This window comes from Vanellus vanellus (genome assembly GCF_965231255.1).
Source record: "Vanellus vanellus genome assembly, chromosome: 23".
Classification (NCBI taxonomy): Eukaryota; Metazoa; Chordata; class Aves; order Charadriiformes; family Charadriidae; genus Vanellus; species Vanellus vanellus.
In genome coordinates this window covers 3,026,053-3,039,181 of record NC_138928.1, presented here as the reverse complement: position 1 = coordinate 3,039,181, position 13,129 = coordinate 3,026,053, and the positions used below count along the sequence as shown (strand labels likewise).

The 13,129-nt window shown below is 42.8% G+C and overlaps 1 protein-coding gene across 1 annotated transcript in view; it reads right to left on the bottom strand.

The window, feature by feature from the left end:
- The window catches only part of ILRUN (inflammation and lipid regulator with UBA-like and NBR1-like domains), a 30,734-nt gene that overhangs the window by 6,564 nt on the left and 11,041 nt on the right, over positions 1 to 13,129 (bottom strand). The window contains exons 2-4 of the mRNA XM_082494679.1: positions 9,128 to 9,282; positions 5,256 to 5,453; positions 2,478 to 2,806 (exon numbers count right to left, since the gene is read on the bottom strand). Coding sequence (XP_082350805.1) covers positions 2,478 to 2,806; positions 5,256 to 5,453; positions 9,128 to 9,282 — 682 coding nt within the window. The remainder of the gene's footprint in view (positions 1 to 2,477; positions 2,807 to 5,255; positions 5,454 to 9,127; positions 9,283 to 13,129) is intronic.

The following is a 13,129-nucleotide window of genomic DNA, read 5'->3' as shown; positions in this document are numbered from 1 at the left end:
GATTTCCAACTCGCAGGAAAAAGGCGGGCAATAGTGCTAGACCTACACCAGGAAAGGTGAGCACATTCACCTGGTTATTTGAAACAAGACCAAGTATCTAGGATATCAAACCTACTCAAACATGTTCACTACAGAAACAGTATTGTACCAATGTGAATCTTAAGTCTGTGGTAGAACGCCTCCTAGCCTGGACAGGAAAGGCAAGGCTGGAACATGACTCCGATCTTCAGACCTACCTTAATAACGGCGTCCGAAGGAAAAGCTAACTTGCTTTATTATGTCACAAACAGAAACTCTGTACTAGAGACAAAAGACCTCAGAAATGAATGAACTTTCACATACCCCACCCATCTCCAAAAAGAACCATAAAGTTATCCCTTCTGAAGTAAGTGAGAAACAAAATTTTTGCTTTTATCTCAGATAATCCACCTCAAATCCACCCAAGAATATTCTGTAAATACAAAAAAAAGAAAAAACCCAAAGCAACGACAAAAAAAAAAGGGGGGGGGGGGGGGGGGGGGGGGGAGAAAGGCTACCTACCCTACATTTGAGGTTAGATTATAATGGCTCACATCTTATAGAGTACTGGTCGTGAACTTTGGGTTACTAGCTAAATCAGTTTACTTAAATTTAGTGAAATCCTCTCTGGTAGTGCTTCACTCTTTTTTTTGGCTTTTCTTTTCCATTGTTTAGCTGACCTTTGCTATGTCCTCTGCACCTCCCATAGGTATTGGTTTTTTTACACCTACATTCTTAAAAAAGACAAAGCATCTACTCCTCAGCCAAGAGAGCCTGTCAGTACACTTTACCTCCCGGTGCCCACACCGCTCTCCTCTCACTAGGAAGGGTAAGGATATACACCAAAGGGAGAGACCTAGTGAAATCTGAAGGCCACATTACTGCCAAAACCCCGCATCCAGAGTTTCTACACAGGAACTTTCTCAGAAGTGCATATATTAGCAGTTCCACATCTATCCACCTGCAAGTGCAAATCAACTACGAAGCAATTGCCAAGCTCTGCACTCAGAAAACAAGGGAAAAAAGCTAAAATACTAGCTTTAGGCTAGAAGTGGCTATGAAAGGCTTAGCTAAGTCCACTGTCTCACCAAAGCTGTACTTAGTAACTGATTTTTATTTTTCATCAAGTGATACACCGAGCTCTTGCCAATCTCTGCTGGGATACATTCAAGAGAGCCGCATGGCAGCACTCCCCACCTGAAGCACCTGAGACGCAGCTTCTTTGCATAAAGTTATCAGTATACAGACAGCCTCTGCAGGCAGAAAGCAGCCTGTCTCTTCAGGGAACACCACTATCCACCAAGCAACCACCAAAAGGCAGTGGCATTCAGTCGCTGCTAATTCAGGTTGTATTTGATGTTAAAAGTGAAAGGCTTTATTTTTCAATCATTTCCCAAGCCATCCATGTCACTTCTAGTGAGTGAGAATCTTGAAGCAGGAACCAGTACAGCTTATAGCAATTTATGTTTGGGGTGCAAAACACAAGAAGGGTGCTTGGTAGTCTTGTCAAACAGTTAATCCCGCGCATGCCATCAGTAAAAAAATGCATAGCCCTGGTGCAAAGTAGGTCACTAACATATGATCCACTGGTAGAGGACAGGCAGTTCATCCAGTTAGGAGCTAAAGTGCTGTAGGTGAACTAACATTAGGGCTTTATTAAGTCATTCGGCAACCAAGTGTTATTGTCCTACACAGCCTGCTCAAAGTACAGTAAAGCGTTTTCAAAGGATTTTAAAAATCAAACTAGTTTGACATACGACAGTACACACCTACACATACTGGCTGCAATAACAGGTGGATTCTGAATTGTAAATAATCCTGCAATTCATTTTTCACACACAAGCAAATAAAAACAGTCAAAATATCACTCAGACTCATATAGCATCCACCAAGCAAGCTTTTGAAAGAGATTTAAAGTAAAGATAATTTAAAAGTCACCTACAATTATAAACAAGACAAGGACACAGACAGGAATAGTCCTTTGATGGACTGTTCCTGACAGGTAGCTTCTGGGATCAAAATGTTGAGCTCTGTAGTCTCCCCACACCAGCTAAAAAGAAGTTATCTGGTTAATCTTAGGTTTTGGGGGTGTGGTTATTTTTTCTCTTTTCAAAATTAAGTAAAACTCAGGAGCACATCTAGAGAGATATTTTGACTTATTTGCACACGCAACTGGAGCAGGCTCCAACCACTAATAGTTACAGCACCCAGACAAGATTATATAAATTTTAAGAAGGACTTGAAGCAAAAACAAAAAGGTGGATCTGGTAGAGTCTATCAGAGGCAAAAATATTTTAATATAACAGGAGGAGTTGGCAGAGTCAGACAGTCAAATTCAAAACCTTCCTTAGCAGGTCTGGCAGAAGCAGAAGGGAAGGGCTTTGCAGTTTGTAACGAAGAACTATTACATACATCAGTCTCATCACCTACCCATTCTCCTGTTCTCCCAGGGCACCTACCTTACTGTATGTCACTACCGACAAGTTGTTCGAGTGACTGCTGGGGGAGAGATTTACAGAGTTTTGTGACAGTCCATTCTGATCTTGTTCGATTTGGTCAGGAGCAGGCCCCCATGTGTTTTTGCTGATTGTGCCTAGCTCGGAACCCCCAGGGTCTTTTAGGTTGTTTTCATCTGGTTGCCTGTTCTTCTGTGGAGAGGCGAATGGGTTAAAGTTTCCTTCTACCTTGCGATGAGGCTGCGTGTTGAACTCTGTTTCAAAGGATGACAGCTGCTGTGTTACACCCAGAAGTCCTCCAACTTCCACGCTGAGGATCACCCAGATGACATCTGTGGAAAAAGACAGACACTCAGGTTGTCACTAGGTGGAGTTTTTGAAGAAAGGTGCAGAAGGAGAAAAACAAAACAAATTCCATCCTTTACAATAGCAAGAATAAAGACTGGTTGTTTGAAATACATATTTATCAAGCATCAGAAGTACTGGCTAAACACTAATTTAGTGTCCAAATCTTTCAAGAAAACCAGGCAAGTTTTACTCCTACTGGACTTACATGTACCAGCTAAGCACATATAAAAAGCAAACTGACACGGTGACTTGTAGCTCCATATTTCAGATTACCAACAGGATGCACTGAAAAAAGAAAACCTTAAGTGACTTTATCCAAGGCTACGCAGCAAGACTGAAATGCGAGCCAGGAGATATCACTGCCAATCTTGTACTCTGATGGTAAAGAAAAGGCAATGTTTTCTGTTTAGCTTTGAAAGGCTTGACTGTTAACATAAAACAACAAAAGGGTGACTTAGAAGGTAATTATGTTTATGACAATTCACTGCAAAATATGTCCATTCCTGTTCCAAAACACTCACAGTAGGTGGATAAGATACCCAGGCTTGGCAGACCATTATATGAATTCACAAGCTACTGGTTAGCATAAGAAACATATTTACAGTTCTTACCTAGCGCGTGTCTGTCTCCTATACATAGATAAGATTGTTATTTTACTTACCATTTCATTTACACTTCATGCAAACATTATGGCCTATTTACATAAAGACATTTCTTCTTGGTATGTAAGTAAATTCAATTTTATTGCCTGTTTGTTCCCCCCCCCCCGCCCGACCTCACCATTAAGCATGCTACAGTTTTGTTTTGCTGCACAGAGAGGGAGAATTAAAGAGAACAGCACCAATACCTTATCTCACCTCGGCAGATCTAGTAACAGCACCTCATGTCACATGTAATTGTTTCCAGGTTTTCTGCAGTCAAGTGTTAACCTACTAGGGGCTCTTTCGTGCTGCCACTGGTAGCCTGGGGGAGGAGACAGCAGGTACTTCTGCTGTTGGGTTTTACCACCATCGCCTCTCAAGCAGCACTAACTCCCTGCAGCTCTCCTTCCAGCCCCCCCCAAGCTGTAACCGGGCTGGGCTCATTACTTTGCCTTTTACTACCCAATTAAACACCGTGGGATTCTACCTTCCAAAAACACAACTTGTTTAAGGACCCCCAGCACCCTGCCAGGGCTGTAACCCCTTTAGAAACACCATTAAGGCTCCATAACACACACACACCTCCCCCCCCCCCCCCCCCCCCCCCCCCCGGCTCACTCTCACCCTCCGCCCCCGCAGCCGCGTAGCCGCCCAGCGGCACCCCCTGCTGGCCGCCTGCGGCGCAACACCCGGCCCGGTCCCACCGCTCGCCCCGCTGGCCCCCGGGGCTAGCAAAGTCCCACCAGGATGATAAACCACCGGGCCACAGCCCCGGCCGCTTGCCAGGCCCTCACGCAGCTGTTGGGCCTAACCTCCGGAGGATAACTAGCATAAAAGCCATTAATTATCTGGCAGGGGAAGGGCATCTCGGTAGCCAAAGGGATTTTAATTTGTAGGTTGTTTTCTTTCAAAACATGCAACTTCAGGAAGTTTAGTAAGGTCTTAAACTGTTTGTCAGCAGCTGGGAGAACCTCGGCTTTATAAACACGCAGGCCTATGGCAGGCAGGGCAAGCGGAACCTCACAGAGGAATGCCCTTTCTTCAGGGACAAAAGACATCCACCTTCGACGCCGGAGAGTCGTACATCTACTGACAATTCTGCCAAAAACCCTGTGCTTCTGAGCAGAGAGTTATTTTTGACTCCAAGTGCTAACATCTCTCACTCAAACCCATGTACTCTGGATCCTCCCAACTGCCAAAACAGACACAAAGATGTTCTCAGTATAAACTAAAGCTGGCCAAAAATGACTGAAAGACTCCAAATGAATGAAGATGTTGGGGGCTCAGGCTGAGGCACCAGGCAAAATAGCAAAAAGTGGTTTTTAAACACAGAAAACCGGTTCATAGTAGACGCACCGAGTTATACTATTAAAACCTGGGCCTTAACTAAACTTCTCAGATGAGGCTTTCACCACTTAAATAGATTTTTATGCCTGTATGTAGTTCATGATGTTCAGCGCTGGAAAACTGGGAATGAATCCTCGACAAGGACTGACCAGGAAAGAGTCTCCAGGAGAACTGTGCAAGTCCCTTTGTTTTCTAGAGCTTTGTGTAATCAGCAATTTGTTCCAGTGTTTAGAAAACAGTTCTGTGCTGACCAAGACAACAAAGCAGCTCACTTGATGTTTTCTCTATTCTGTTTTCCATATTTAGGCTCAGAGCTGGCAGACCTCTACCACCTTCAGCATGTGGTTATCAGGAGAGCATCTGCAAGGGGCCAGGAGGGTCCATTTAATCTGCGGTGGGAACACCATGAAGGAGAACCTGAAGCACCGGCAAAGGGATTACTCACCTCCGTAATAGAGTCCCGTAGCAGTGCACATTCGCCACTGTCCCTGATACATTCCTGCTGTGCTGGGGCTGCACATCTGAACGCTGACGTCTGCGATCTCCTGGGGCTCCAGGGACCTGACCATCACCATGTTTACGTGGCCAAATTGGTCTCCCCCGACATACTTCAGACAAACCCCCGGGGGCCACGCCTCTGTCCCTGGGATTAAACAGAAGAAAGAATTACTGACAATGCACCAGGAAAAGCTTTGTGTCTGTTTGTGTAAGACTGGATGAAACATGCTTATTAAAACAGTTGTGCAATTGTTAAGAGCCAAAGGAATACCAAGATACACAGAGCACAGCCAGCAGTGGATGCTGAAGAAGAATACAGTTTTCAGACAAGGCTTAACTGGTCCATTTAGAGACCAGCAGGGCAATTTATATTTCTATTTGAATAATCTTTAGGTCTTCTTTATGCAGAAAAATTCTCAGAGTCACAGTGAAACAGCTGCAAAAAAACCCTTAATATAACCAACATACATATATTCTACCAATGCTAGAGACAAAGATGAGGCCAGACCTAGGTGGGTTTTTTTTTTTCCCTCCTCTCATTTCTTTCTGCCTCCCTACAAGTAGCTTCTAAGCCTTGCAATATCAAAATACATGTTAATAATACAAAGGGCTGGAAACATTTTCTTTCAGGGATTCATTCTTTTTTAAGCCCGTTAGCAGTCTCAGGAGGAGCTAACAGTTTAAACTATAATTGAAGAGCTGGTACTACTTTCTAAATGGGTTTATTTCCCTTCTTGCACCAACCCTTCTCTCAGTTTTGTGCAAAGGTGGAAAGGACTGTGAACATATGATTTATTTGTGGCGATCGGTGTTTAGACTGCAGATACTGGGACTGACAGCGTGACCTGGCAATCTGTAGAGATACAGAAAACAGTTACTGCATGCAAGCACAGCCATCTCCGCCAAAGATAACAAGTACTAGGGCAGACAAAAAGAAAAGCGTTTCTGAGACTCGTGAAAAATCAGTTCAGCAAATTTTCTTTTGCTTCTTCACCAGTTACATGACATGACTAAGCCAATGACTTTAAGAATACCTTCTGCTTGTTTAAGGTCGATGGAAGGAGCTAAGGAAAGCCTGAATCACCGGGAAGCTTGGAACGACTCTACACCTGGTCTGAGACGAGAATGGTGGATGCTGCTCTGACCTCAGGCTACCCCAAAGAGCATCCTTTGCAACAGCTTGCTTGCTAATGTAATCCCTGTGGATACTTCAGCGGAGACACGGCAGGGACTGGTTTTCTACTCAAGTCCTTATTTGTGGAATTCACAATCTAGCAGGGAAAGCATGATGTGAACAAGCGAAGTGGGATATTCGGAGCAGGGGATATATCGCTACAGTTGGAAGCGCTGCTGAGACGGGGAGGTCTCTAAAAGAGGAGCTGAGTCTGAGCTGACCTCAGACTATGGCGTGTGGGAGTTGAGTATGAAGTCTCATCTGAAAAGGTTGGCAGCCCAGCAACATGGTTCAGTTTAAATAATTTATGTGATTTTTATCAGTTTTAATGGCTTTAGGCTTGCAAGGTGCCTAGAACACTGCAACTGATAAGCCCCATAAAATGAAATGATGATTATGTCATTCTATTTCAGTACACTCATCTCTCAGGAGATGATAAATTGTAGTAAGTGTCCTGCAGAGCCAGCAGCAGTTGGGGGTAGAGTGGGAAGAGGAAATAAGTCTGTTAAATCCTGCTGCTCTTTCAGCAATGGTTCTACTATACAAACCAGTCTTTTGGCAGACAAGCCAAGCACCATCCTGGAGGATATCAGAACAGGGTACTAGTTTTTAATAAAGCATATGAAAACCTGACTAAACCTAGCTTACTGCTTGCATGCTTAAAACTGACAATCTCTGAGTTCTGCTTGTCACACTTGTCAGACACTAAATGCTTCGGTGACACATGCCTCAGGTATTTCGTGTTCTAGAACTGAAGTCATTTAATCAAGGGTTCCTGTAGAGCTGTTAAAACCCTTGGCTTTGCTTCAGTTATCTACCTAACAAGCAGATATTATCTGGAAACACTATAGTCCTTTGATATCATACCTTAATTAAATCATAAAATGGTTTTAAAGTGCTACAGCCCTTAAACTGCACAGTCATAATATAGTATGTGAAGTTGCATTTAACTAAAACATGCCTCAACAGCATGATTTCAACAAGATCTGGCCTCCAGCACCACTGTTAAGAGTACAGATGTACTTTTTAAGAAGCCAGGCTTTAACCTACACGGAAGCCAGAACAAATGTTGGCCTTGCCAGGAACTCGTAAGTCAAGATTAACTCCTTCTCCTCACTTTATAAGACCCATGGATTACAGAAGGCTAAGCATTCCAAGAACAATGAAACACTGCTTGACTAGGATGTTAAATTAAGGCTGAATTTGCATGCAGGAAAGACTACATCAGAGGACAAAGAGAAGAAGGAGTCTAAAAGGAACAAGATAGGGGTGTAGCCATAAGACACACAAATTAAGATACTAATGGTGGAGAAACAAGATCTGTCAAACTTACTATGTTGGTAAGACTTGTGTTTGAGACAGTTATAAAAAGATTGCCAGTCAATTTTTCACATTACTGGAGTTCAAGCAAGCTATACGTGTCACCTTTTCATTGTACTCATTCAAAAAAAGAGGCAGAAAAAGCAAAGGGAAATAATTAGCCCTTTCTATAGAATACAGTCTTTACAAATTAGTGTTCTTAAACACCCTCCCCCCGTTCTTCTCACCTCTATGTCCTGATTAAATACTCCTAGATTTTCAGTATGGTTTTAGTCTGTTAGACTTTGATATTCAGCACAAATCCGTACAGCACTCAAGTACTGCAGTTATTTACAAGCAGTAATACTAACACAGCTGAACTTTACTCACGATGATTCATGGTATTATACCTTGTTGTGCTATCATTCTTCTTCACAGAAAGTGCAAGCAGGTCAATTACATTCAGACACACAGCTTAAACATTCATGCAATATCCTGTCATTGCAACACTTGAAGACAAGGTATCCCACTTTGCATCCATGGATCTCATTTTTCTCTCTGACTACATCCCAACAGATCAGGCACCGAGAATGTATTTTGCCCAGTCTCACTTCCTGGATTCCAGTCACTGTTTTGACTTATTTCATACTGGAATGTGGTCTATCCAGCCTTTCATCCTCCCAGAGCATGAAAAAGCAATTCTTTCAAAACTGTATTAAAAAGCAAAGGGTACTTGCCACCTTACCATTGCATAGCTACCTCTCCTCATAGTCAGATCATGCACCACTGCCTCCAGAAAGAATACAGTTCTATAGAGAGCCAAATGACCAAATGACAGGGACGGTCAGAGAAATGGTGTGATGAAGGATAGTGGTAACATACAGGCTGGTCACAAGCTAAAAGGCTTTGATATTAAGAGGAATCTCCTCATTGACTTAAAAACTTATTCCACTTGTTTGCATCAAGTGATCAGCACCATGATTAGCTAAGGATTTTTAATCTATTTTCAGATCTAACTAGTTAGATTTTTTAAAAAAATATCAACACACAAAAAACCAAACTTGTACATCGATTTCTAGAAGTTTCCTAGAGTTTTTGTTTGCGTGGTGGCACGAGGAACAAGACTGGTGAACCGAGCTGTGTGTCTCGCCACAAAATGTTTGTGCCAACGTAAGAAGGAGAATGTGCATAGGTTGGCAGGCTACCTCCTTCTGTAACAGGGTGGCTCCAGTCCAAGTTAAGTGCACATGAACTTCCTGCCTTATGCCCACATCTCTTCCATTACATCTGCCACCCTATCTCATAATACACACTACATGCGTTTTGCTACGGAGCAAAAGCCTTACCTGTGTTTTGTATCCTCCATGTTTTTGTAAACTGGGTATCAGGAGGGATGGACTCTCCTTCACCTATGGTGACATCTTCAACAAAGGACATGGAGGGTACATTGATATTTGGACTCTCAAAATCATAGTAGGCTCCAATGGCGGCTTGTAGATTCCTAGAAAGCAAAAATAGCAGATTACAGCCTGAAGTACAGGTGGGTCAGGTCCTTTTCACAGGTTTACATACATCATCCTAAATAGTTACGCAAAAATTATCCAGACTATATTAGCTCTGCTGGTCACGTTTTTTTTAAAGCTTTTATCTCCATCACACATGGATTTTCCAAGATAACAGAGCTCAAAATATAGCATTTTACTTGTCGGGGATGCTATTTTAGACCGCTTTTCTACTCTGCTGCTTATTTTCAGTGGAAATACTGAAACATATGAGTCTTGGAGACCTGTACCCCATTAGCCATCTATGAAGTTTGCCGGAAAGTTCAAGAGATACTGCGGAAAGTGCTCTGCAGCAGCACGTAAACAACAGGGCAGGTTCTCTATACCAGCCTTGTTTCTTGAGCTCATTTCAGAAGGACTAAACCTCTCCACTTTATTTTGGCACAAAAGTTCCAAAATGAGTACAAGATGAACAACACACAAAGAACGCTCCTAGGATAACTCTCAGGGCCAAAGGGCATCAGTAGGTACGATTAATAACTCAAGCCCTGCTGCTTTTGAAACAGAGTCATGTATGAGCCACGAGCACCCTAAGACTATTTATTAATCATTAAAGTGCCTGCTCAGCTCCAGATAGTCTCAACTCAAAGGAACTTATAAAGCATCTGAGTCAAAAGTTCTTACAGAATAAAGCCAAATGACAGTGGAAGTCTGCGATATATTAAGGACGTTCAGAAAGCCACAAATGCTATTGATTCTCAAGTCACGGTGTAGCTGAAACTCATATGATAATTAATTTGAAAAGAGGAGCAGCCAAACAGGAAGGGGATTCATGAGTCTTAGCTGCCGTTCCACGATATACTATTAAGTTATTATGTAAGTGTTTGGCAAGTCATGTAATTCCTCTGTTTACGCATGTCTGTGAGGTTGTGGCCCTAATTTACATGTTGTGAGTAGGTGCTGTGAGAATGGAGATGAGTAAGATCTCACCAAATGCAATGGGCATAGATGCTTTTTATTCATGATTACAAAAATCTGTGTTGCTTTTTTGAGCAGGATAGAAAAAAAAAACCCAAACCTTCAAGAACTGGGAGCCATCACTTAAAACAAAAGCCATGCAGAAGGCTAGTCAGAAGCTGCGCTACATGGGTACAGTGATACATTGAGGGTTTGTATTGTGTGGTGGAGAGTCATGTGTCTAAACCAATGCCAGAAAGCCAAGGTGAAAGCAAGAGAAACATTTGCAGCATGACCCTGAGAAAGAGCAAACAGGGATTTTTTGGACTGCTTGCCAGCTGGAAAGACACTTGAAACAGTGAGCAAAGAAACTGCCTCCTGTTCAATTCCTACAGTGTTCAAGGGATAAAAAAGATAAAATCAGGCATTCTAGATAAAAATCAGAACTGCATGGGAGAAGTATCACTGCTTTCTCCTCACAGAAAACATAGAGGACCCAAAATGTAGTAGCTAATAGCGCTGGAGCTTGGGTCAAAGGGGGTAAATAGCAGTATTAGGCAGATCTGCTAGCCACCCGCGATGGAGAGAACCTAAACAACAGATGTATCAGTTTGGTAATCCATCACGAATGACAGAAGATAATCACTGCAGGAGTTACTGACATCCTGCTGGGTCTCCCAGAGCACAGCCAATGCATTAGGAGGCACTGGAGGAATGTTGGGCACAACATGGTCATGGTGATCGATTGGCAAATTCAGCAAACTGAGGCTTTCGCCATCAACACGGAACAGACTTTGATACACAGGGGAGACAAAAGAGCCACCGTGTAAGAATTCCACATTTAGAACAATGAATTTCAGACCAGGAGCCATTATTCAGCTCGAGGCATTTTCTACTTAGGAGTGTCGGGGCTATATTTAATACAGCTAGCTCAGTCGAATGCTACAGGAAGGGTGCATGTCACATTAGCCAATAAATAGAGACAAATGCTCAGTTTTACGTCACCAACCGCCTGTTGCTTATACACTGCACAAGATTTACATAACTCAGAACAGGGCTGTGCCAAGAGACTCCTGTTCACTCAACCAACTAACACTGCGATCTAGAGTTTAGTTTTCACCAGGATTTCTTCCTGTATTGAAGCAGTCCAAGGCAAAAGGTATTCTAAGAGCTACAAAAGACAGCAAGACAGCTCTTTCTCTTCCTCAGCCACTACTACATAACTACGTTTTCAGACATACCACATCATCTTGCGAGTTATGATTCTGGAATCAGTAGTAGTGACGTTTTATTGACATTGAGAGGAAAAAAATAAAAGTTCCAAGGGGCAGATTTCTACTGTGATTCTTTGTAAGGCAGCCTGCACTGTTTTTTGTTTGCTTGGCTGTAAATGCGCTTCAAAAGGTAGTGGGCTATTTGTGCACATAGGCCCTCTGCCAACTCTCTTCCCCTCCCTGTGTCATATTTCATTGCTTGCTTTGCCATTGGGAAACAACTCCAGTCCTCTGCAGCATTTAGTTAAAAACTAACTAAAGAACAACACATGCTGAAAAACAGATTTGCCTCCCTTTTGTGATTAGAAATTCACAAACCAACCTTCCTGCTCCCACTGTTTCGACCAAAATGCAGAGGGTTTTGTTTGGGGTGAGCCCTTTTGTGTGTGCAGATACATCTTGGCCTTCCCACTAGAGAATTAAAAAGAAGCTTCCAGAAACTAAAGAGAAATTGAAAGTGGCAAGAGCCAAAGTCAGGATGACAAAGCAAATCTGACTTAAGTTCATGTTCTTTGACACAGACAACCCTAAGAGATAGCCACTGAGAGGCCGTATGGCACCACTCTGCTGCAAGAGATACCCACAGCACTCACATTTTTAGTCATGTTCTCTGCTTACACAACCAGCAAAGCCAGCAATGGATCACTGCTAGCTTTGTTTCCACTCTTGCCAAGAGCCAGTGCTCCCCCTCCTTCCCTACCCCCAAAACCCCCAACTACTAGTTTGAATGCAGTACTTTGCTTGGGGAAAATGATTGCCATTTGCCGAGGCAAACTCTTTGGAATCTGGTTTTTTGCAGGTTATAGAGACTAAGCAGTACACCCTGCTGCTCTCCCTTTCTGCTATAGGCACAACATTAGTGGACTTCACAAACAAATTCAAGCATTTATGAGGGAGATGGCTTCAAGGTCAAACACACTCAAGGTCCTAAAGTTTGTGGTTTTATATATATATATATATTTATATACACACACGGGGTTTTTTTTTTGGTATTTACCCTTGTGCCCCAGTTGTGATTGCACAGCACCAACTGCAGATACTTCTGGGACAGGAACGAAGAGTTAGACCTTCGAGAGGAAGGGGCTATCATCTAAAGGCTCCTGCTTACACATCCATGCCTGCTTTATTTTATCCTCCCCTAGGTGTGACTTGAACCACACTACCCCTTTTCTCTCTGCCATATGAGATAAGTTACTATTATAAACCAAACAACTTGGAAATGAAGATGACTGTGCCAAATCCAGCCAGTGTAATTTACATGACTGATCTCGCCTAATTACAGGGGTGGCCATACAAATCTTTCTTAACATAGCCCTTCAGGTGTCAGGCTCTCCTTACATTTCCTAAATTAAGCAATTTTTCCATTTTTAGAGCAGTCCTGGACTGCAACAGTTAGTAGCTCTGCTGTACTTACAGAGCAGGTCTGACAGGATTTAGCCTCAAACTCCTGAAAAAGCCTGCAACCAGAAGTTACCCCAGCCACCGGGTGAGCTTACTTAAAATCAAAACGGTGCTCAAGTTTACTCTTAAGACCAATACTCTGGAAAGAGAGAGGGGAGAAAGCAGCAAATAAAAGTTATAGCTCCGTATCATCAACCAAATCCGTTCTAACTAC